Source organism: Pollachius pollachius (assembly GCF_949987615.1).
Source record: "Pollachius pollachius genome assembly, chromosome: 4".
In the NCBI taxonomy this organism is placed as follows: domain Eukaryota; kingdom Metazoa; phylum Chordata; class Actinopteri; order Gadiformes; family Gadidae; genus Pollachius; species Pollachius pollachius.
Window position 1 is genome coordinate 1,260,054 of NC_136937.1, and position 24,014 is coordinate 1,284,067.

Below are 24,014 nucleotides of genomic sequence, written 5' to 3' on the forward strand. Positions count from 1 at the left end.
AGACATGGCCATGCTAGGGTTGGCGAGCTTCATCCAAGGTGACTTCCGCGGTGGCGCGACGTCGCTCCTGAGGTGCGCTCTGAGGGCGGCGAGGGACCAACAGAGACCCCCTCTCCACTCCCCCCTACAGAAGCCCCCCAACGCCTCAACACCGCAGGCCGTCTGCCGATACCAGCCTCGTAACAGTAGTTCCGGACTTCTCGGTTGTACAGCTCGGCCCACCGGTCCAGCTCATTTTATCCACAGACGCTTCCTCTCCACGGGCCCCAAGCCCGGCGCAAAGTCGGCCAAACTGCAGCTCCGTACGCGGCTGGTGGTGACCCTGGGGTTCGGGGCGGGTCTGATGGGGGTCTGGTGGTACGTGTACTCGGAGAAGCAGCAGATGGCGCAGAGACAGCGCATCGAGCAGCTGAAAAAAGTGGCCCTGGGTCAGGGCAACTTCAGCCTCACGGACCACACGGGGCGCCGGCGGAACAAGAGGGACTTCCTGGGGGAATGGGTGCTTCTGTACTTCGGGTTCACTCATTGCCCGGACATCTGCCCCGAGGAACTGGAAAAGCTGAGCGCCGTGGTGGCGGCGCTGGACAAGGACCCGGCGTTGCCCCGCGTACAGCCGCTCTTCGTCACGGTGGACCCGGTGCGGGACGATGTCGCAGCGGTGGGTAAATATGTGAGGGACTTCCACCCCCGCCTTATCGGACTGACGGGCACCGAGGAGGAGGTGAAGGAGGCGGGGCGGGACTACCGCGTGTACGCCAGCGCGGGGCCGATGGACGAGGACGGAGACTACATCGTCGACCACACCATCCTGATCTACCTCGTGAACCCCGACGGCCTGTTCCTGGACTACTACAACCGCATGAAGAGCGAGGAGCAGATCTCCGAGAGCATCCGGAACCACATGAAGGTGCATGTGAAGTTGTGACCAGTCTTGGTTCTTATTGACTTTAGGAACTCGCACTTCTGTGGAGGCACTTGACTCCTACGCAGAACCTGCTGCGGTTATCATGACCATGAGGTGTTCTGGTTGTTTAATGTTGGCTGTAAAATGACTTATATCTGTATATATATATATAAACACCAAACAATATGTGTGCAATGTCAAGAGTGTGGTGTCCTGTGTGTGAGTGATCAGTTGTATATACTTATTTTTTACTAATCAGGAAAGATAATCAACTAGTCATTGTAGGCCCATACAGATTGTATAGGAAAGTCGTAGCGAGGAATTTGTGGCGACAAAATCGAAACATGACGTCGCGGTTAATCTTTTACCAAGCAAGTCTTAAACAACTGCATGCATGTTAATTATAGCACAGTGGTATTTTAAATAAAGAGCCGAGATTAACGTTTGAGTTTAAATCGACAGCACTTAATGAGCGCGCATAAAATGAATTCCTTGAGGTGAAAACTCAAAACATATCTACAGGGAAAAAAACGTTTAGAGCATTCACAGAGACACAAGATATAAAAATGAAGGACCAAGCACAGAAGTCTTCAACAGCATCGTCCCCGCACACCTGGGCCTTTCATGCTGTGACTGACCCACGGACCAGAAGACTGATGGAAGACCCTTCTGCACGCATGCGGACCCCAGGTACGTTGCAATTGACGGAGTTCGAGTCCAGAGCCCAGTTCCAAAGATGTAAAGCACATCGTATATAGGCATACAAAAAGCACACATCTCGGATTTTGCCAGATGATTCCCTGTTGTGGGTTTGAGAGCCGTCCGTCGCGCTTCTGTCCAGGTGGAGGTTTGTCCTGGGGGGGGGTCTCAAATGGCGCCCCCCATGGTCTTGAAGCGGTCGTTGGCCCTGTGCGTGGTGAGGAGGGTCAGTCCCATGCTGTCCACACTCTCCTCTAGCCCCGGGGCACTGCTGATCTCCACTGTGTAGTCGTTGGCCTGGAGGGTACGTAAACAAGGACCACTTTAGGAGCCGGAGGCAAAACTAAAACCCTTTTCGAAAACGGTCACTGAGCACGCATTATTAACCGTAACCGATGATTGTTTTACTCACAAGAAGCAACCTGTTGGGGGAATGGATTCAAAAAGATGGGGGGGGGGGGTAAGGGAGCCAAGGCATTCTTGTGGGTTGTGGAAATCAGAGACTCAAACCCAGTACCCCCCCCCCCCCCCTAACGAACCAGTGGGCTGTTGTAAACGGGTCTGGTTCCCGCATTTTAAAACAGACGGATCAAGTGTCACTTGTTCAGAGTTCAACTAGACTCCCCCCCTTCCCCCCTGTAACACACTTATCAGATGTTGTACGTCCTGCACTTAAAAATATCCCTTGGTGTAGCATCTTCTCCTAGATATACTTTGTTGTTAACCTAGCGATGGTTAGTGCTTGGCACTTGGTTCTATGAACATCCTTAATGTACCAACAGAGACATTATGTTGTTTCTCTTTCTTCTGACAAATGCGCTTTTTGTAAGTCGCTTTGGATCACAGCGTCTGCTAAACGCCCTGAATGTAACCGTTAATAAGTCAATGAGATCAGATAGTTGTGTTGAGCAATGTGACTTCCTTGACTTCATATATGATGTAAAGTCAATGAAGACGCCCTGAAGGTGAATGTACACAGCGCGCCACATACCAGCTGCAGCGAGGCCAGCATGTACTTGCAGGCCTCGAAGTTGTCGAGGCCGCTGACCACGGAGGCCAGCGTGCGGCTGCGGCCGACGTCGCCCAGCGCCGCCACGATGCGGTCGCTGTAGTCGTGGATGTCGAAGGTCGGCCGCTCCCCCTGATGGAGGCAGAGGAGGAGGAGGAGGAGGAGGAGGGGGTGAATCAACACGACGCGACGTCAATTACATTCAGGAGCTTGTGAAGTGACCGGATGGAGAAAATGAAGAAAAGCAGCACCTTCGGATGAAAAAAAAAACTAAAGACAGTAGTCGTGTGCTTTGAGAGTCAAAGTCCGAGCTCAAACACTGATCCCGAGTCATCAGACACAAGATAAAATAACGCTCTAATACAAAGATAAGATAATAATACTGTACGGGAAAGGTAAGAGGTTATTGATATAACAGCTAAGTAATATATTTTAATTTTTTTCGTGGACTGTAGCAAATGTTGCTCACTAACCATCATACATCTAGGTGGCCACGCCCACTTGTGATGTCACATAACACAGGAAGAGGCAGATTGTCAATCTGCGTGTGTAATGGCTGATCACACTGATCACACCTGGCATAATATCCCCCCTTTAACCACGGTGGACGGTCCGAACAAACGACACCCCAGCCGCGAGGTGTTAAAGCGTGCATGTACACCTGGTCATGTGATCCGGGCCGTACCTGCAACACAAGCTCGGGGCGAAGCTTGTCGCCCCATTCCTTGACCCGGCGGGACAGAGCCGTCTCCTGGGCGTACCCCTTGGAGTTGACCAGGAACTGCTCCTGGAGGCGGGTCAGAACAGAGCGCTGAGCGGGAGAACGGTACCGGGTTGGGTGAGCGGGGATGGGGGGGTCGATTGGGTACGTACCACGCTCTTCTTGACGAGGTCCTCGTAGCTCAGCTCCTCCCCCTGGCTGCCTGGGGTCACAAACAAGAGGAAGGGAGGGGTGCGTGTGAATCACCCAGCATGCATCTGTACTGACCCTTCAGCGCCTACGATTGGCCGAATGCAGCACTGAGTGACCAACGTCCTCACGTGATGGAGAAGTTCTCCTTTCCCGCTTCGAGAGCTTCCCGCGTCCCTCCTAGAGGCTGAACCTCTCTGGCGCGGGACGCGGCCCGAGGAAGGGGTTTTTAAGGAGCGCCCGTCGTTTTACCTGGCATTATGAAACCGCCCCCGCCGTCCAGCGGCTCGTTGTCGTCGTCGGAGCCGTCGTCATCGCCACCTTTACGGGAGGAGAGCGTGACGCATAGGTTGGTGGGGGGCCCTACGCAAACGGTCACCGAGTGTACCTGCGCTCGATCGCTTCATTGGAGGCGTCAGGAATAAGACGAATGGATGACGCCAACGGATGCCATGGCAATGGGCCCACGCTTTAATTGGTGCCAAGGAGGGCCTTAACGTGTGTGTGTGTGTTACCCTGCAGGTCTTGGAGGCGGTTCTCCTCCGGGCCGTCCTCCCCCCCCCCGCTCTGAGCTCCTCCTCCTGCCGGCTGCAGGAAGGTTCTCCTCAGCTCCTCGTCTGAGACCACCACCCCCTGGTGGGGAGGGGGGGAACCGCAGGACAGTGAGAACACACACACACACACACACACACACACTGTCTAACACACACACACTGTCTAACACACACACTGTCTAACACACACACACACACTGTCTAACACACACACTGTCTAACACACACACTGTCTAACACACACACACACACTGTCTAACACACACACACTGTCTAACACACACACACTGTCTAACACACACACACACTGTCTAACACACACTGTCTAACACACACACAGTCTAACACACACACTGTCTAACACACACACACACACTGTCTAACACACACTGTCTAACACACACAAACAAACTGCCTAACACACACGGTCTAACGCACACACACACACTCTGTCTAACACAAACACTGTATAACACACACACATACTCTGTCTAACACACACACACACACTAACACACACGCACTGTAACACACACACACAGTCTAACACACAAACAAACTGCCTAACACACACTGTAACACACACACAAACTGCCTAACACACACTGTCTAACACACACACTGACTGTCTAACACACACACACACTGCCAAACACACAAACACTTCCTAACAACCACCAACCGCTTTCCTGTTGATCGTCTGTCTCGTCTTCATCTTGTCCTTCACTTTGCTCAAGTAAACATAATTCAGATCTGTGACACAAACATGAAAGGTTAAACATGCATACCTTTTTGATTTAATAATTGATTTTAAATATTGGTGATAGAAAACTATTGACCTGTACTCGCCGGACCGCCCTTGAGCTTGTGCTCCGGGGGATTAACTGAAAACATCAAGAAGACACAAAACATAATCAATAATCCATAGCCCTTACTAGGGCTGGGCGATTAATCGAATTTTGACCGATTTCGATTTTAGCGTCAAACGACCACAAAACTAACATGATCGAGTTTTCGATTTTTCTTTGGACAGCTGGATACATATCTGTACATTATTTTAGATTCCAACGTTTTCTTTTTGACCATTTGGTGTATTTCTTTAAGGCGAAAATTTCAAACTTCTCAGTTAAAAGTGTTTTTGGGAGAGACACGCTGAATAAATACGTCATGTTTTCGAACTCAAAAAAATATAATCGTGATTTCAGTATTGACCAAAACAATCGTGACTCTGATTTTCTTTCTCCATGATCGAGAAGCCCTAGGGCTTACTCATTAGACCGAACGACCACTAGGGGGCGTGGAGGAGCTGCTTCACCCACACAGGCCGGTGAACCAGCTCCTGAAGTCCTGCAGCGCGTCGGGCCGTTTCCTCTTCCTCTTTCCGCCGTCGCACAGCCCGTCAGGCACCTTGTAGCACTTCCCTAAAACACAACACGCACAGTCCCAATCAGAACCACTGGGCTTTTACTTTGAAAACCCCGTCGGGTAGTGTGCGTTATTATGATTGTTTCTTTTCTTTCTTACCCGTTTTAAGAGGCTTGTCCGCGGTGAAGACGTCATAGGGGTTGTGCAGCTGCCACGCGTTGGCCTAAAATAAAATAATGAAATACAAAAACGTGGAAGATGGCTCTTTGCCTGCACTGAATTCATTCACAAAACACTGGTTCATGAATCCGCTCCATGTTTTGTTTATCTGGTACGTCTGTGTACCTGTTAGCCCCCGCCTTGTAAACAATCTGACAACAAATCACAACAAACCCTAACATAATGCCCATTGGGCAGGAGATGTCTTTGCATGACAGTGTAACGCTGAAGGACTGTCATGTTCTCGACAGCTGCAGGGACCTAGCATCTCCCTCGGCTAGCCTGTTCCTTAGCCTACAGGACCTAGCCTGTTCCTTAGCCTACAGGACCTAGCCTGTCCCTTAGCCTACAGGACCTAGCCTGTCCCTTAGCCTACAGGACCTAGCCTGTCCCTTAGCCTACAGGACCTAGCCTGTCCCTTAGCCTACAGGACCTAGCATGTTCCTTAGCCTACAGGACCTAGACTGTCCCTTAGCCTACAGGACCTAGCATCTCCCTCGGCTAGCCTGTCCCTTAGCCTACAGAACCTAGCATCTCCCTCGGCTAGCCTGTTCCTTAGCCTACAGGACCTAGCCTGTCCCTTAGCCTACAGGACCTAGCCTGTCCCTTAGCCTACAGGACCTAGCCTGTCCCTTAGCCTACAGGACCTAGCCTGTCCCTTAGCCTACAGGTCCTAGCCTGTCCCTTAGCCTACAGGACCTAGCCTGTCCATTAGCCTACAGGACCTAGCCTGTTCTCAGACAGTGACTCGTAGCCACTGCAGGTGACTGGTGCAGCGATGGTTTCGTACTCTCTCCTGCTGGCCCTTGCGCAGCTCTTCAGCTTCCTTCTCGGCCGCCTGGGGTTCCGGTCGCTCCCTCAACATCCTGCCTTCGCTGGGGGCCTGGAGGGGAACACAGGCCCCGGGTCAGAACCTTTGCGGCCCCGGGATTAGGGACCCCCCTGGGATTAGGGGCCGAGGCCAACTAGAGACTAGCAGTATTAAATAGTGATCGACCGATATATATCGGCCGGCCGATATTATCAGCCGATATTTGCGTTTTTTTACCTGTATCGGCATCGGCCAATTTTGCGCAAATTTTTTATTTATTTTTTTCCCCCAGCATGATATACAGACAGTTCAATAAATGTTCCCTTTCTTAATTGAGCCTTGTAACATTTGTTATCATCATTGTGTATTTTTATGATGTAAATTGAGGGAGCAAAAGCAGAATCGGCTCAAGAAAATCGGTATCGGCCAATCAGGTCATCGGCTAAGGCTGATGAAAAAAAAGAAAATAATAATAATAATAATAATCTGTATCGGCCCGGTCGATGCCTAGTATGAAAGGACCTGTTGTCTCTCGATGTGCTCCTCTGCCGTTTGGTCCATCTCCTCGCCCGGGTCCAGGAGGGGCATGAAGTCGTCGCCGCCGCCGCCATCGTCGGCGGCGTGGTTCTCAAGGGCCTCTGGAGCTGCAGACATGTCAACTGTGTGGTGAGAATAGTTCAGTGTAGTTCTGTTGCCGTTGTTGTCATGACGTCAAGTCATATTGTAAAACGACAATAGGCAGCCTAACTCATGACCAGAGTTTTGTTTTTTTTTTAATCTTGAATCATGCGAATATCAACCTATGGACTAGTTTGATATTCGTAAGATTCTAGAGCAGAGTAGAGTTGAGTGAGAGAGAGAACCTGTGGCCTAACACCGAGCTACAGCCAACGCGGGGGATGGTGGTGGTGGTGGTGGTGGTGGGGGAATGACCTACCGGCTTCCTGCGGCGGCTGACTGAGAGAATGGCGGTCGGCGACGAGGCCCCCGGCGACGAGGCCGTGGGTCAGGAGGATGAGGTCCTGGGTCCCGGGGATGTAGGTGTTGATGCGGAAGTCCTTGTGGCTCCCGATCACATCGCCCTTGACGCTGCGGGACGAGAAACGTCGGTCACACCCTCATCCACAGCGGCCCCACGGAGTCAATTACAACTACAATTAGGGCATTTAGCAGACGCTTTTATCCAAAGCGGCTTACATCGGTTAATACACACATTGACACACCGACGGCAGAGTCAACCGTGCAAGGCGACAGCCAGCTCGTCAGGAGCAGTTAGGGTTAAGTGTCTCGCTCAGGGACACGTCAACACTCAGCCAGGAGGAGCTGGGGATCGAACTAGCGACCTTTCGGTTACGAGACAACTACTCTACCTCCTGAGCTAAGCCGACCCCACTAACGCCTACTAACGCCACGGACCAGGAACAGCTCGCCCATCAGATGGTCGAAAATGCACTTTATGACGTTTATCGGATTGGAAACATTCATCGGCCAAGCACGTCATTTTAACGTCAATCCCAGAGTGTCTGTAGCTGCCGGACGGACAAATCGATCCCCGATTGGCTGGTGACACGCGTTTCATTTTGGACCCTGGGGACATTTCCGTAACGTTCGTGGTCCATTCAAGGCGTGATCTTATGCCACCAGGTGGGAGTGTGATCAGCCGTTACAAGCCGGTTGAAAAGCCTGCCCTTCCCTGTGCCTCAGTGACCTCACAAGTGGGCGTGTCCAGCAAAGGTTGCTGATCTGTCCATCATACATCTTGGTGGACACGCCCCCTTGTGATGTCACTAAGGCACAGGGAAGACGCCGATTTTCAAACGGCTTGTAACAGCTGATCACACTGATCACCCCCCCCCCCCCTTAATACTTCCACAGGTCAATGAGGGGCAGGTGGGGGGTGAGGCCGCCTGGTCAAGAGGCCATCGGGGGGGGGGGGGGGGGTCTTATCTGAGTCTGAGCCGTTCCCGAGCCCGGGTGTTTGGGCTGGGGGGTCAAACCCCCCCCCCCCCGAGAGAGAAGGGGCCCTGGTAACCCCTGACGACGCTGAACCCACCTGATGAGGGGCAGCTTCTGCTTCTCGTGGGTCTCGGGCAGGATGAGGCCCTCGGGGGCCAGAGGGACCACGTGCACCGGCTGACACACACACACACACACACACACACACACACACACACACACACACACACACACACACACACACACACACACACACACACACACACACACACACACACACACACACACACACACACACGCGCGCGCACACACACACACACGCACACACACACACACGGTTGCATTATGACATTGAAGACCAAAAATAAAAAAATAAAAAACTGTTCACCTTCTAAATAGAGTTTGAAGAAAAGCATGGCTGCCACTTAATGACCGCTATCTCTGCCTCAGGTGTGTCCCCGTTCCGGACGGCCGGGCGGGGGTCGGTGTTCTCACCGTGGCCGAATCAGAGTCCTCGGACCAGTCTGCAGTGGAGCTGGAGTCCATCTCTTGGTACTGAGGGGAGGACGACGACGACAACAACAACAACAACATCATAGGGTCAATCGTTTTGGCGGCGGATCTTCTCCGTTGCCACGGCGAGGGGGCTCGGCTTCCCCGGCGCCACGCCCAAAAGGCTCCGTGTTCGACGCCCGTTAGAGACACGCAGCTGAACTCACCGTGAGTCAGCAGTCAAAATGAGCACATGAATCATTTATTCAATTTATAAATCTTTTTAAATGTATTCATTACTGCGAGTCATTTTAGGATCTTTAAACCGAGGTGACGAACGGCCCTAGCCTTAAGATGAGGCGCCGATATGAAATGGTAATGAAGCAACGGTCACCATGAAATCTCCGTCGTCGTCGTCGTCTGCTGCGTGGTCGCCTGCGACCTCCTTGTCGGCTGCTCCCGCCTGCTTGTCCCGCCTGTTTAGAGTCCGAGAGCAGAGGGGCAGTCGGTATCTCGCTGGGGATCGTTCTACCACTCCGATCCATCACCTGACGCTATCTGTGGCTGCTGCCAGCCTAAAGCACCAACACCTCCCCCAGTGAAGGGAAGCGGGGGGGGGGGAAGGCACAGCTAGAGGCAGATATTCCTCGAGGTAGCGCCTGTATCCAATGCTGTGAACTCGGTAGGTGTTGCAGAGTAAAGAAGGAAGCAAACCTCTGTTTTTTGTCGTTGATGTAGTCCATCGTTTGGAACACCAGGCTGTACAGAAGCTCCACCTGAAAGAGTCAAGGACGAAATGATGAATTAAAGTGCAAAACGTTGCTAATTACAAACCGGTACTGAAGAGATTTCTCCTTAAATTGACATAACTTCCGAATTAGAAGAAGAAAAAACAAAACCTATACAATGGAGGCAGCCGAAACCAGCACGCAAATAACAAACTACCTTTTTGCTGTAGATGCATGTCGACCCTTGGATGAGAAGCGCTGCTTCCGCAAAATTCAACTGGATCTTTCCTCCGTCAAAAGCGATGCATATCTCATCCAGCTGTCAGAGGGAGACGAGAGCGTTCAAATGACTGCGTGTGTGCCCATCACTGCGCGTTATGTGACGTCACATCATCCAGTGTCTCCAGTGACCAGCGCGGCTCCGTAGAAGTCACCGTCACGTTGTTTGCTGTAAAAACATGCTTGAGGGAAACACTAGGAGGTTCGTTTGTTGTTGTTTTCGTTTTACCTCCTCCAGATAGTCGTTGAGCTCCGAGGCCACATCGATGTCCCAGTTCTTGGTGAGATCCCGAATCGGTTGCAACAGATGGGCGAAACGGTTCTCTATGGACTCCATGGCGTCTCTAATCAACAAACACGTGTAATCCATTATGATTACGAGGTAGTAGAGTACTAAGCAACGCGCGTAATGTCAAAAAATGCTCATGTAATGCATATATCGGGCATGTATTATCATTGTGTAACTTATGCATATCAACCCGATGTCCACCTTTTCAAACCCATCTCTTGACCGTTATGTGTTTCCCTAACAGAGCAAAACAGCAGAACGATACTTGAGAGAAATACATTTTAAGCTGATCTGATCTGATCATCATCATCATCATCATCATCATCATGCAATAGTCTTCCGGAAGCTGACAGAAGAGTGGATCTCTGAGTTGAACCCTTCGGACCAAACGCACTCACCAAGGTACCTCAAAGCCGCATTGGAGCCGGTGCGCTACTCAAAGGAGTGTTTGGTGAATAGATGAGGACACAACGGCAGAAGATCGGTCGTACCCGTCCGCTGAGATGCAGAAGGTAAACAGTCCAAATAACCGCGCGTTAATTCTTCTTCCGACGTAGTTTGAGAGTCATGGCTCATCCGAGGAGCTGCCGCGCCCCCTACCGCCCAGGCGTTAAATGTTGCTGCTGCTCATCGACCCGCAGTGACATTGAATGGCCACACGATGGCGCCAGTGCACTGAAATCACTTTATTAGGGTTTGATTTTAACTGGGCCTTTGCAATCGCTCTGGCAGTGAACTCGACATTAAAAGAATAAGAAGGACCTAAAGTCAGACCTATGTGTATTTAACCTATAGGTTACGCAATGCAACATTCATCCTTTTGTAGGCTTACCACCTTTGGTTGGCGTCTTATTTGTAAGCAGCTAAACCGCCTGCTGTGCATAGATGTAGCTGTGCAGATCTAGCCTTCCATTATGAACGATCTGGACATGCGTAGAACAATGCATGTTGTAGGCTTTTATGCAAACTATCAAGTCAGCATAAATATGAATCATGATAACCCTTAACTCTGAGTATACAAATGTCTGGATCAATATAGGGGCAAAAGAATATACAAAAATACAATTGTTGACACTTGGAATCTTTATTGAAGTGTATTGTATCGTTTTATATTGTCTTGCATGGTGAAATACAATTTCCAATATTAATAATAGTAATTATAGTAAACAATGCCATTAAAATTTCAATTATGGGATGTACTGTAAACAGTTACATGCTTATTAAATGAGAAAAATAAAAGAATGTCTTCAAATAGTGTGTGTGTGTGTGTGTGTCTGGAGGGGGTGTATTCGTGCGTGCGTGCGTGCGTGCGAACGCGTGTGTGCTTGCATGTGTTAGTGTGTTTTTGTAAATGTGCGCGCGTGTGTGGGTGTGTTCGATATGAATCCGAACAGGTAACCACCAGAAAGTTTACATTCGCCATGGGTGGCCTTGCATTAAAAAAAATTACAGATCTAAAACTGTAAAAAATGCAGAGAAAGGATGAACGGGGAATACAACGGACGACCTTAAAACGCGCTGAGCCTGACCACGTGATGTGATTCCTGGAAAGTTCCTGGAAATGGTTCTTTGGTGCAGGACCGTGTTTATGGGCGCGCACTGCCTTTACTGCCCCGCTATCAACAGTGATGGTCGGGCAACATGTTTCACCGCCGACTGATTCTCCAGACGCGAAGACCTGGGCTTTGAAATGCAGATCTCCTCGTCACACATTGACTAGCCGCCATACATCGGAGTCGTTTTGCGCGGAATAGGGGACGTGTGTTTTACAGGGTCGCCGTCGAGTCGCGCGTTGGATGTGCGCGCAAAACCTACCATCTCCTTCCACCCGGACCGGGTCTGGCAACATTCTACACCTTTTATTCAAATGCGGAAACTTGAAGATACGAGGAAACACCATGAGAGCAAACATCTCCCTCAGGCACCGCTGATCGTGTTTGCACACACACTCCTGTGTACGGTGGATTAACGCACTCTCGCTGCGCCTACTTGGCTACACGCTAGCACTGATTAGGATCGGGCGTTTTAGCTTGTTTACCACGTGTTTATATGACTAGTGTGTGATCCCTACCCCGATTGGGAATGTACCCGCGCTCTGTCTGTCAGATCTGAATATTGAAGTGTCTGTACATGTGAACATCGGAAGGTTTGATTGCTTGAAGCGGTTCAAACAATGCGCCGTCCTGCCGATTAGAAAATGTCACCGCGGAATAGTGTGTGGGTCGAGGATTCTGCGGTGGTGCTCATTCCGCTCCGTTCCCCAGTCGTTCGCAGGTCAACGCTTCGAGCAGAAGTTCAAAGCGTTTGGAGCCACCCGGCTGGTCGAGCGTCCGTCTGATGTCCGTTCTGCTGGCCGGCCGCAGCCAGACAACAAGGTCGTTCCACCAATGACCTGCCAGTCCTCCGAGGCTCCAGACACCGTCCAGCGGCATGACAGGCGGGCGGACAGCGACCCGAGGGCGGGCGACTCCGACGAGAACCGCATCGCGTCGGCTATGAAAGATCTGAAGAACACAGGTAGGTTTCGTTGGTTTGTTTTTTTGTCTCAACGTGGTGACCCGAACCCGACTGGTCACCCGCTCGGTGCCGTGACGCACGCGTTGGAATGCCTTTTGTGTGTCTTGTGTATTGAGTGGATGTCGTGCCTGCTTTATTCTGGACAAGCAGTCCATGATACATTAAATATGAATCGCTCAAAGGCTAAACGAGGTTTCATCACCTCTTAACTCTTTTAAAGGGGGATCCAATCCTCTAAAACAACATTGTTCGTGGTTAATTATACATGAACAAATTATTCACTGTCTCACTACCCCGTTGTAGTAACACTTTTTATATTCAGCCAACCCCAAGTATTGTATTTAATATATTTTTCCCCACTGAAGGAGTTTTAAATTCCAGTGGTTGTTGTATAGGCCTACGCTGTTTGTGATATCAGATTGTGAGATTTCCCATTCTTTGATGCTCCGATTAGAGACATTGGAGTATGCTTGCATCATACAACTATTCCGAGCACTGTGTAAGCGTACCCCAGCAGATAATACAATGGTAAATCCCATCCGTTCCCCCCCCAATCAACGAATCTGGGAAACTCGAACGCCAGGAACGAGACCTTTTTTGTGTTTTTTATCTGAGCAAGTGTAGAATTCATACATCCACGCGCACTAGCGTACATTGTCTTGTAATGGGCCGTGACCACCTTGGTCGTGTCGATGCCTCTGCGCAGAGCATCGGATCAGATAATGCACGCACGCTGAGCGCCCCTAGCACAGGCTATGAATGCAACGGCTGTAGGTCCCGGTCGTTTGATGTTCATGGTCGATGTTCGCAGCCCTCCACTCGTGTGTTTTAGACAAGCGAGAAAGTATTCGAGTGTGTGTGTGCTTGTGTGTGTGTGTGTGTGTGTGTGTGTGTGTGTGTGTGTGTGTGTGTGTGTGTGTGTGTGTGTGTGTGTGTGTGTGTGTGTCATGCTATGGAGCCAGGGAGGGAAGGGAAAACAGCTGGCCCCGTGCACCCTGCTGCTTCTGCAAAGCGTTTTCTGGGCCTTTTCTGAATGGAATTTTATTCTTCTGAGTTTTCTTTACAAAAATGGAATTTTAAACGTCTCGCCTTTAGCGCCCAGGAAGAGTTCTTCCGCCGTTTGTTGCTTCCGTGTATTCAACGTCCGGATCCGTTCTCTCCTGTCTCCCCCCCCCCCCCCCAGGCTGGTACTGGGGCAGCCTCACGGCCCACGAGGCGAAGGAGATCCTGCACGACTGCCCCGAGGGCACCTTCCTGGTGCGGGACAGCTCGCAGCGGGACTACCTGTTCACCATCTCGGCCATGACGTCGGCCGGCCCCACCAACCTGCGCATCGAGTTCAAGGACGGCAAGTTCAAGCTGGACTCGGTGGTGTTGATCAAACCCAAGCTCCGCCAGTTCGACAGCGTGGTACTGCTGGTGGAGCACTACGTCCAGCTGTCCCGCAACAGCTCCAAGGCCGGCGGGAAGGACGGCGCCAAGACGGGGGGCGGAGCGCCGGCGTCGGCGTCGTCGTCGCCGCCGCCGGCGGCGCCCAGCGGCACGGTGCAGCTGCTCCTGACGAAGCCGGTGTACACGGTGGCCCCCGCCCTGCAGCACCTCTGCCGTGTGTCCATCAACCGGAGCGCCCGCAGCGTGCACGACCTGCCGCTGCCCAACCGGCTCAAGGACTACCTGACGGACTACGCCTACAACGTCTGACGGACGGACGGACGGACGGACGGACGCCGGGTTTTTTTTTTCCAAAGGGAGGAGACTGTGCCCCCCCATCCCCCACACCCCACCCCGCCTCGGGCAGACCAGGAGGTGACGGCGACGGGTGGGGCGGGCGTGCGCGTCAGACGCAGGCATGCGTACCCTTTGACCGCCGTTTTGATCGCGAGGTGGGCTCGCACTTACAGACTCTGAGAATGACCGCTCATCTTCAAGAGGAGGGGGGGAGGAGGAGGGGGAGGAGGAGGAGGAGGGGGCGGAGGAGGGGGAGGAGGAGGAGGAGGAGGAGGAGGAGGAGGAGTGCCGGGGTGACGGTAGGCAGGCAGTACCGTCCCCCGTTTGAGACACTCCCGGTGGCGTACTGATCGTCGTGGGCCCCGGGGGTCTTTGACCTTTTGAGACTCGTCCCAAAGGAATATAATTAGTAAGAGAACGACGACGATAGAACGAGGAGGGCGGGGTCCCGGCTGTTCTCTGGCGTGTCGGGGGTGGGGGGGGGTGCGTCATTCTTTCCTGGTGAGTCATTACCGCGGTACCGGGGCTGCTCAGGTTAACCATAGGGCGTGCGCGGGGCGTTTTTGCACACATTATGAGGTCTGTTTATCGTGGCTTTTGGTGTCTCTGGAGAAAGGCATCGAACACTGTTGGCATTCTTTTTTTTGTTTTGTTTTTTTTGCTTTGATATTCCAAGATTTATGTCTTCTTCTTCGTCTTTTTTCGGACTGTTTTCCACCCACCCCGTCTCTCTTGCTTTTGTGTCGCAGGTTAACCATTGAGGAACTAGGTGCTTTACTCGGTCCACATTGTTTGAGGACGTCCTAAACGCTAGGCTAGAGAGAGCGCCGGTCTTCTCAGAAGGCCTCTGTTGCTACTGTACGATCTCCCTCTGAGGGATTTATTTTCTCTTTCTTTTTCTTCCTCCTGTGTTTCTAAGAAGCGGAGACATAATACCGAGCGGTTCTATTCATACTCGTACTGGAGTAGTATCCATTATGCTAGGCTGTACTTCCCATCAGATACAGCCATTACATGCATTCCTTCTGCCCGTCATTACAGAATAAGGTTTGATACGTTGCGCTAACAACAGATCTCCTGCTAGCCTGTCACATTACCAACAGTTCCCCCCGTGATTGGATCTGGGACCAAGACATTTGGTAATACACCATGCATACAAACGGACAGCATTACACCGGTCACAGTATTGTGACTCACTTTGTTTTTCTTCTATTGCTGAGGTCAGTTGCTAGGTGATATCTTAATTGGATATGTCAGTTGTGATCGCCTTGGACTATTATGAAATTGTTTTTGTTAAGGCAAAAGAAAATGCAAATATCGGAATGAAAGATGATGTGTTGTTGGTTCAAAAGAATAAACTGATAGCTGCTGTTAAGACAAAGGAAGTACATTTTTCTGATGGCACTTATGTTCTCGTGCTATATATATATATTATTGTTTTGTTTGTGTAATTGCTCATCTCTACAGGATTTTTTCAATGGTTTATTTTCTTATTTTTGAACGCTCTTTAAGAAGTGCCCAATCATAGCATTCAGGCTACTCGTGGATACACGTCGCTGGGCAATAAAAAGTCAGGGTGATTTCTGAATTAAATATTTGGGGCTAGGTGCTAATTCACTATCCCAGTAATGTCCAACCAAAATAAAGGTAGAATTGCTGGTCTGTCTGCTCTGAAGCAAGGAATCCTTGCTCCTCGACATCACAAAACAGCCAGTTGGTCAGGGAAATATAAGGTGCAGTAAAAACAAACTGATCTCTGCTCTGTATTACTGGATCTTAATAACTGTACAGCATATCTATGGTCGCGGCGAAACATTTGGTAAAAGTATTTATTGATTGTGTGCAAATGTTGTTTTCCTGGTAAAATATTTTTTTTTAAACAAAGCTGTACACTATTGGAACGCATGCCATCTCTCCTTGAAAACACGATGGGGAGTGAATGTATTGTGGTGCTGACCTCTCTGTGCTGTGGTTTCCTCATGCGCTTTGTAGATGCAGTCTAAATTGATTCCACTTTGTGGGGGTTGGGGAGGGGGGATATATACAGAAGAAAGGCAAATAATAAAGACTGGAAAATAAAGTCTGAACTTGTCTCCGAATTGTTTTTTGTCCAGGTCCACACTGGCTCTGGAAATCTTGGGTTCAAACTACGATTACTGAAACATGCTACCGTGCACCTCCTTTAAAAACAACTTTAGTTTTACTTGGAACGATTTGCATAAGCGCCTGAGATTACTTCCTACTTCCTCGCTTCAAAACTGTGACTCATTATTCTGGCCAAGGACGAAGCTGACGAGACCTCACACTTTCAGAATCTTTCGGGGAAGGGAAATGGCTCAGTGGGCTGGTCGGACATCAGGTGTGCATAATAAACCCCTTATGTTAAGCTCACATAAGGTCATGACTGCTGCTCCACCTAAGCCCCTTAGGTCATTAGGTCTGTTTTGCAACATGTCCACTTGACACCGCCCCCGACTTAACAAGATTTTCAGTGTTTGAGAAGCAGGCTGCTGCATCAGGACGGTGGTTTCTGCTGTGCTGGTTCACCCCACAGCGTCTCTAGTTACCTGGGTCCAAATCCGGTTTCCGGTGCAGTCTGCAAAAAACCCATTATGATTGGAAACCCTTAGTAGGAATGGTGTGGTTGTGACTCAGCCATAAGACCAGTTGAGCTCTTCCTACCTTAGGCCCAGAGAATGAAGGGTTAGCCATCACCACACCACTCAAACCTGACCTGGAATCTGCTTGAATATACCGGACCATCAAGAAAAACGGTTTGAGTCTTCTGCCTAAAACGTAAGGCAGTTCTCTGATCTGCAATACTGGATTAACAAAGGAAGAGTGAATGGCTGTTAAGAGTTCTCTTAAAGCTTTTGCTATAAACCTCCACACAGCTGTCATCAGTTTAGTTAAGTGTGGTTCTAATATTCAACCAGCCGCTAACCATTTGTGGAATAACAATGTCCATATTGTCTAGAAACCCATTCTAACGCCACAATACTGAGACAAATAAGAACGATAGTGACGTTATTATAACTCTAGCTCTGTGCTTGCAGGCGTAGCCGTCTATGCACATTGTCAGGTGCAATGAATGGCTATTATGCCCTGGTTGGCAAAAGTCCAGCCACTGTGAACGTTATTTGCATACAGGTAAGATAGCCACGCCAAAGGGACACTGTGTGATTGTTACGACTCACAATGGAGTGTCTGTGAGGCTTTTTTGTGGGGTCATTATTGATGTTTAACTTTAATCTAGTTTAACTCAACCCTCAACTGAAGTGTTAGCTGCACAAGCACTCCAATCCTCAGGTATAGTTTCACTAACTTATTGTTAGTGTGCAGGGCCAAAATCAGTGGCCAGCCCTCCAATCAGCCAAGGCAGGGAAGCTTCTTATAAAGGATGACTTGTTTATTATCTGGCTCTGGCATTAGGCCTGCATGATCTTAAGAACATCAAAATAAGCTTTCTCTAATGGGGAGCTGTTTCGATTTGGCTTCTGTACATTCCATATTGAGACCTGGAGCATTGGGCTGTGAGATGGTGTCACACAATGCATTCAGGATCATTAAAACAAATCTGAATCCATACAAAAAGCACATCTTTGCTTTAAGTGCACCACTAGTGTCACGTTAAGTATCTCTCTCTCTCTCTCTCTCTCTCATTGACAAAGCAGGTGAACAATCAAATAAAAAGGTCAGGTCAAAAGGTCAGGTGTATAGTATAATATAAGTATAAAACGTTAAACACAAAATATATATACATATCAGATAGTATCCTCTAAAATTATTATAAAAAGTAAAATGTGCAATATTATAAAAATTACAGTATCTATCGCTCTCTCTCAATCTCTCTTTCTCTCTCTCTCTCTCTCTCTCCCTCTCTCTCTCTCAATCTCTCTCTTTCTCTCTCTCTCTCCCTCTCTCTCTCTCTCTCTCACTCTGTCTCTCTCTCTCTCTCTCTCTCTCTCTCTCTCTCTCTCTCTCTCTCTCTCTCTCTCAACTATCTGTCTTGATAAACAATTTCCATACTAAATATAATCAGAAATAATAAATAATATAATCTGAAATAAATAAAATTATATCAGATTATAATTTTGTATCTATAATGTTTTTTTCAATAAATACATAGTATTGATTATTGAAATTGCTTAATTTATATTTGGTGGTTTTTTACCAAGCTATTCTAATCTATTAGTTCCGTGTGTCAGGTTTCCAGTCGGACCATATACCGGGGAGCATCGTCCCTCTGTGATCGTAGCGTTGTTATTATACATCCACGGATCGTAACATTAACTAACACTATCTCGTTCCTTGGCCTTAATATCCAGCTATTTCCCACTTGGCTATGCCAGTGACCCTGTCGATCCTAGTAGCATGGACCAGACGCACAGAGAGCTGCTACGGAAACAGCGACTGTACCTCTCCAACCAGATACTAGTCAGCGACACGATCGTCCAGTTTCTCTACCAGGAGAACATTTTGACGGCGAGTCACGTTGAAGAGATTGAGTCCCAGAATACCAACAAGAGGAAGTCCCTGAGACTCCTCGATGTCCTGCCGACTCGGGGACCCCGAGCGTTCAACCTGTTCATGGAGTCGCTGCTCCATGACTTCTCCTGGGTCAGAGACAGTCTGCTGCAGCAGCTAGAGGCGCAACCTGCAGCCCCGGGACTGGGCTCCGAGGGTAAGCCTTCAATGCGCCGTCAAGAAAGCACACTGACTTCCATGTGAGTTCAATGCAGTGTAAAGAATGCACACTGACTTCCATGTGAGTTTAATGCACTGTAAAGAAAGTACACTGACTTCAATGTTATCCCTTATAATCTGTTGTCGTCTCGGTGAATGGTGAGGCGCGTCAAAAGCACACGGCACTCTCTGTTGGCGCAGAAGATGGATGATAAATGGTTGATATTTTAGTGACATAATAACTAATAATAGACTAGCATCCCTTCCTTGATTAATGTAAAGATTGCCATTTAGATTGCATGGACACATGGAGTCACATTGAGTGCAAATCTAATTGATGACATTTTCGCACAGTGGGTATATTTGTTCAATAATATGCTGTGTAAATGCATAATAGATATCATCTTTACTGAAATTCTTCATAAATATCCAGAAATTATATCCAAAGAAATTAAATATATGTTATTACAATATAGTGTACATATGTTAATATAATGTTTTATGTATTTTAATTATACAGATTTAATACAAATAGCCAAACCCCAATATCAGAGCAGAAGGAGACCCTGAACTAGGCCATGGTGTAACTATACCCCTGACGAATACCTGTTGAGAGAGAGAGAGAGAGAGAGAGAGAGAGAGAGAGAGAACTTTAGGTTGAGTGAGAGAGTCATTTCCCCTTGTTTTCTTGTACCCTTTTTGTAGTAATTTGTTTTTTCCCTTTGTTTATTTAATGACTTTGGCAATGTACATGGTTATTTTCCATGACAGTAAAGCTCTTGGAATTAATTGCAGAGAGAGAGAGAGAGAGAGAGAGAGAGAGAGAGAGACTTGGCAGATGAGAGGCAACCCTCCCACTAGCCCGAGGCCTGATCCCCCCCCTCAGCCTCCCAGACAGAGAAGAGTGTTTGGCTCCCGCCTGTTGGTTTTGCAGTCCCCATGTGGACAATAAGCAGCATACGGGTGATCCGTGTAAGTTTATACCCTTCGAATCACGCGCACACACACACACACACACACACACACACACACACACACACACACACACACACACACACACACACACACACACACACACACATACACACACACATACACACACACACACACACACACACACACACACACACACACACTCGCAAGGCCGCTGTTGGCAGGAGTCGACTGCCTTCAGAGCTGCAGGCCATTTGGTGTGATGGATGTGGCTGGGCGGACGCAATGCCCTCCTACCGTCCTTCCCTGCTCCGTCTCCGGCCTGTTTTGCTTTGCTGCTTGCTTCCTACTTTCCAGGAATTCGTTGCCGCTTTTTTTTCATTTTACTGCGAAAAACTCTCGGCCTTCAAAGGAGAAATGTGGGCCTGATCCACGGGAAGTCAAACCTAATATCTCGTTAGTTATTTAATAGAAAACGAAACGTAGACTAAACTACCACGTTGATCCAATACAAACCCGGTCACAATGATTATCCTTTCTGGGTTTTTTTGATGTAAGACTTTTGGGCTTTTTGACATTTTAACATTTTTTTCTAGTTTTGCTCGGGATTCGAGATTGGGTCACCATGATGATAGGGGTTTTCAACTTTACAACTTTAACAATGGCCTCCTGTCGTTTACGTACAAGATGAGAAATAGAAAATTATTCTTGGGCTCCCTCTGTTTTTATTTGTGAGTTTGTGAGTGTGCATACTTAACTAACAAATGTGTGTGTCATTATACAATAACTAATTACAATAACAGAAAAACTGTGCAAAAGTGTGCTCACAAAACTAAAGGTCAATCTGTCGAAATGTAGATAATCTAACATTTCAAAAATTCAATTTTCTGTTGCATGCCAATTCTCGGCGCTTAGTGTTCGCGGTGGCGGTGTGACTGTGTGCACGGGATGCATGGCATTTTAAAGTCTGGACTCTTTTTTTTGAAAACCTTTTTTTAACTGGCTGGATTTGACCAATGAGAGACCAAATCAGCGGGCGGGCCCACACCTCCCACATTGAAAACGTTATAGTTTCAGTCCACTGGCTGGACTGTGGTAGGATTGGTGTTTACACTGGCAAGCCCTGACACACCAATGCCAAAGGACTTCATTGAGAAAGAAAAATGTCTGCAGGATGTTCCGTTGGTTAGGGGTGGGATGCCTGTTGCAGAACCCCAACAGTTAGGGTTTTCGGTTCAGACCCCAATGTTGGCCCTGTCTTTCTGACTGATGTATAAACCCTGACTGCTCCTTAATGACACGTAGAGAACATTTGCCTTTAAGTCATGTTTCAATAAAAAGGTCTGTATGACCAAATATGTACAGTATTAAATAAGCAATTAAATTATTGAATATATTATATTAATATTATTTATTATACTAGGTTTAATATTTTTATTTTATTAGTTTCATTAAGTAACCTTCAAATTGGTAGTTTGCGGTTGTTGACACACTTGCCCAACATATGTTTGCCTTCAAGCTAGGAGTGAAGGGACAGAAAGTAGGTCTCATACCAACACTCGGTCGACTGCTTTTTAAACGATTTGGCCTATTAGTATTGATTATTATTACCCTTCGTATCACCCAACATCGAAAGCAGCCTTTTTGAGTGGGATCACCTGATCGATCAAAACCTTTATTAATTTTGGGGGGAAAACCGGGAGAAGTAAAGTAAGTAAAATGTTAACATATCTCACAAAGGTTATGTTTTGATGACCTTTAGATTCACCTTAGTTTCAGTTCAGCTTAAAAAGGTTTTTATCTGCTCACAAAATGTGGTTTTTCACAGAAATATGGAGCAACAAAGCAATAAAAACAAGAAAGTAGAAAGTTCAGCTTGGTGCTTTGAATACAACCGCTAATTCTTTATTTGATTGCATCCATTTTCTTTATTTCATTTCTGCCCTTTCTTTTTTATGTTGTCTTGGAATCCATGGTGAAAAACCACAACTCCTTCAGCAAATTACACATCTTGACTTGATTAGGACTCCAGGACCCAAAACAGTTACACGCAATCACATTTCAATTGAAACTCAAGGGGGGAAATAAACAAATAGAAAAATGATATTAAATGTATAAAACAAAAACAATTCAAGGGCAACGCATTAACCAGGTCTAGACGGTAATTGCCCCAAATGTGTTCTAATAAATGGTACATCTTGATAATTGAAACAAAGGGGGCCGTTGTCTCTGTCCCGGTTCTGCAATCCGGCTCCCAGCTCCATTGACGTGTTTTGACCGGGGCCAGTCACCCAAGGTCAGCACCCTGCTCCACAGAGTCACTGGAAGGGTCCATGCTTTGAACTGTTCAGGAAACAGGGCTCGGTGTGGAAGACAAACAAACAAACCGAGTTTGTTTCGTTTAATGAAGGCTGATTTGAGTTTTTGTCGACCTATGTGCGAGCGCACACTGCCAGCACAGCACACTGTTTCGACACAAATCTTTGTTGACGGCTGAGAGATCTAATAGTATTTTTTTAAGGTGCCACCGAGGCCAGAAGAAAGGAGACCATTTGAATACCAAGTGAGCAGGCAAATGAAGTGACACAAAGTTAAACTCTTTTCCTTCTTCGTACGAGGAAGGCAACCGCATGTAGCCGCTGCTTACAAACAACAAAGCTGCCATTAGGAAACCCCTGATAACCCCCAACTTCTAACCTACCCAGCGACGCCTCCTTCATTCAGGTGTGCTTCCCTCTGTCCCCCAGATGACATTCCCGAGGCCGTCCTGGGAAGGGTTCCCTCGGACCGGGAGCTCTCCCGGCTGGCGTCCCGGCTGGGCCCCGAGTGGGACTCCCTCCTGCTGCACCTGGGCCTGTCGGCGGGGGCCCTGTACCGTTGCCGCGCCGACCACGCCCTCAGTGCCCACGGGCAGGCGCTGGCCGGCCTGGTGAAGTGGCGTCAGTCGGGGGGCCGGGCGGCCACTGTGGGCCGGCTGCTGGAGGCCCTGCGGGCGGCCGAGGTCCACCCGTCGGTCCTGAGAGAGGTCCTCCAGTGACCTCCGGGGGGGGGGGGGGGGGGGTACGCCACTGGGTGATTTCTCCTGCTCATCCTGGGGGCTCCCGAGGCGTTCCCGAGGCGTTCCCGAGGCGTTCCCGAGGCGTTCCCAGGCCATCTGTGAGTCATCACCCCACCCCGCTGATGTGTCCTGAGTCGGCCCCCAGGTCTCATCCCAGTGGGGGGGGGGGGGGGGGGGGGGGGCCTGCCCAGAGGATCTCCAAATATGGACCTAAAGACTTCAGCGTCGTCATCGGTGAGGTGAAGGACCCCTTATGCTAATCGCCAGGGCGTTGGTGGTCTAGAACCTTCTCTGACTGACTGGGTACTTTCTGTTCTTCTTCCAAGAGGGGCTGGCCCAGTTAAGACTCCCATGGAGAAATAGCAAGACTTTCAAGACTTTAAGACACTTTTTAAATGTAACTCTAACACAAAACAGCAATGGTGTGCCAAAGAAAGTACACTTTGGTTGTAAGTAATCCATCCTGTTGCCAATCGACGATGCTGAAGTACTTAGTGTGATTGAAGGGGGGGGAGGGGGGGGTGGCTTGCGTATACTCGGCCTCAAAGAAGGCTGCCTTCCAATCGTTTGTTTTCTTTCTGCGAAGAAGCACGGCGACATCGGGGACAATCAACAGATCTTGGAACTCAATGTTCCGATAATGTAAATAAACCTTTCCGGAATCCCAAAACAAAGTCGTAGGATGATTCTTGTTTTGACGCGCGGCAGGTCTGGGGGGGGGGGGGGGGGAAACAGGTTGTAGCTCACCTTAAGGAGCCCCTGTACAAGATCCTCACTCTTCCCGCGACATGCCTGTCACACTGCATGAGCGCTGTTTGGACGACTGGTTGCTCCAGGGCTCAACGCAGAGGGAGGGCAAACGTCCGCGCGAGAGATT

At 48.9% G+C, this 24,014-nt stretch overlaps 4 protein-coding genes across 5 annotated transcripts in view; 3 read left to right on the plus strand and 1 right to left on the minus strand.

Annotated features, from left to right (window-relative positions):
- sco2 (synthesis of cytochrome C oxidase 2) overlaps nt 1-1,063 on the plus strand; it is a 1,385-nt gene extending 322 nt beyond the window's left edge. Inside the window, exon 2 of the mRNA XM_079735342.1 lies at nt 1-1,063. This exon is cut by the window's left edge and continues 40 nt beyond it. Within this exon, the coding sequence (XP_079591468.1) occupies nt 5-925 (921 nt within the window). The 5' untranslated portion in view covers nt 1-4 and the 3' untranslated portion in view covers nt 926-1,063.
- Nucleotides 1,064-1,305: 242 nt separating this feature from the next.
- Nucleotides 1,306-10,738, minus strand: ncaph2 (non-SMC condensin II complex, subunit H2). 2 transcript variants are annotated; one of them, XM_079734930.1, is made up of 20 exons: nt 10,614-10,738; nt 10,156-10,270; nt 9,865-9,966; nt 9,634-9,695; nt 9,314-9,395; nt 8,923-8,982; nt 8,525-8,604; nt 7,409-7,560; nt 6,994-7,115; nt 6,451-6,543; nt 5,601-5,664; nt 5,396-5,497; nt 4,916-4,960; nt 4,759-4,829; nt 4,038-4,155; nt 3,775-3,843; nt 3,486-3,535; nt 3,298-3,399; nt 2,595-2,744; nt 1,306-1,900 (listed from the first exon to the last, which is right to left on the minus strand). In XM_079734930.1, the coding sequence occupies exons 2-20, from the start codon at nt 10,261-10,263 to the stop codon at nt 1,772-1,774; spliced, it is 1,761 nt and encodes a 586-aa protein (XP_079591056.1). In that variant the 5' UTR covers nt 10,264-10,270; nt 10,614-10,738; the 3' UTR covers nt 1,306-1,771. The 2 variants fall into 2 exon arrangements, with proteins under 2 accessions (XP_079591056.1, XP_079591055.1); XM_079734929.1 differs by having other exon boundaries at nt 6,994-7,130.
- Nucleotides 10,739-11,806: 1,068 nt separating this feature from the next.
- On the plus strand, nt 11,807-14,646 carry socs2 (suppressor of cytokine signaling 2). The gene is made up of 3 exons (XM_079735972.1): nt 11,807-12,170; nt 12,480-12,732; nt 13,916-14,646. The coding sequence occupies exons 2-3, from the start codon at nt 12,603-12,605 to the stop codon at nt 14,431-14,433; spliced, it is 648 nt and encodes a 215-aa protein (XP_079592098.1). The 5' UTR covers nt 11,807-12,170; nt 12,480-12,602; the 3' UTR covers nt 14,434-14,646.
- A 4,057-nt stretch (nt 14,647-18,703) lies between these two features.
- On the plus strand, nt 18,704-23,116 carry cradd (CARD and death domain containing adaptor protein; the record flags this gene model as incomplete). The annotated part of the gene is made up of 2 exons (XM_079735894.1): nt 18,704-19,144; nt 22,827-23,116. The coding sequence occupies exons 1-2, from the start codon at nt 18,835-18,837 to the stop codon at nt 23,114-23,116; spliced, it is 600 nt and encodes a 199-aa protein (XP_079592020.1). The 5' UTR covers nt 18,704-18,834.
- Nucleotides 23,117-24,014: the final 898 nt, after the last annotated feature.

Excerpts from the sequence above, each read along its gene's own strand:
- ncaph2 (XM_079734929.1), bottom strand. The coding sequence starts at position 10,263 with ATGGAGTCCATAGAGAACCGTTTCGCCCATCTGTTGCAACCGATTCGG. Across the intron at positions 9,967-10,155 it reads TCAACGACTATCTGGAGGAG|CTGGATGAGATATGCATCGC; the intron begins GTAAAACGAAAA and ends TCCCTCTGACAG. Across the intron at positions 7,131-7,408 it reads TCAGCCGCCGCAGGAAGCCG|TTGACATGTCTGCAGCTCCA; the intron begins GTAGGTCATTCC and ends CTCACCACACAG.
- socs2 (XM_079735972.1), top strand. The coding sequence starts at position 12,603 with ATGACCTGCCAGTCCTCCGAGGCTCCAGACACCGTCCAGCGGCATGAC. Across the intron at positions 12,733-13,915 it reads GAAAGATCTGAAGAACACAG|GCTGGTACTGGGGCAGCCTC; the intron begins GTAGGTTTCGTT and ends CCCCCCCCCCAG.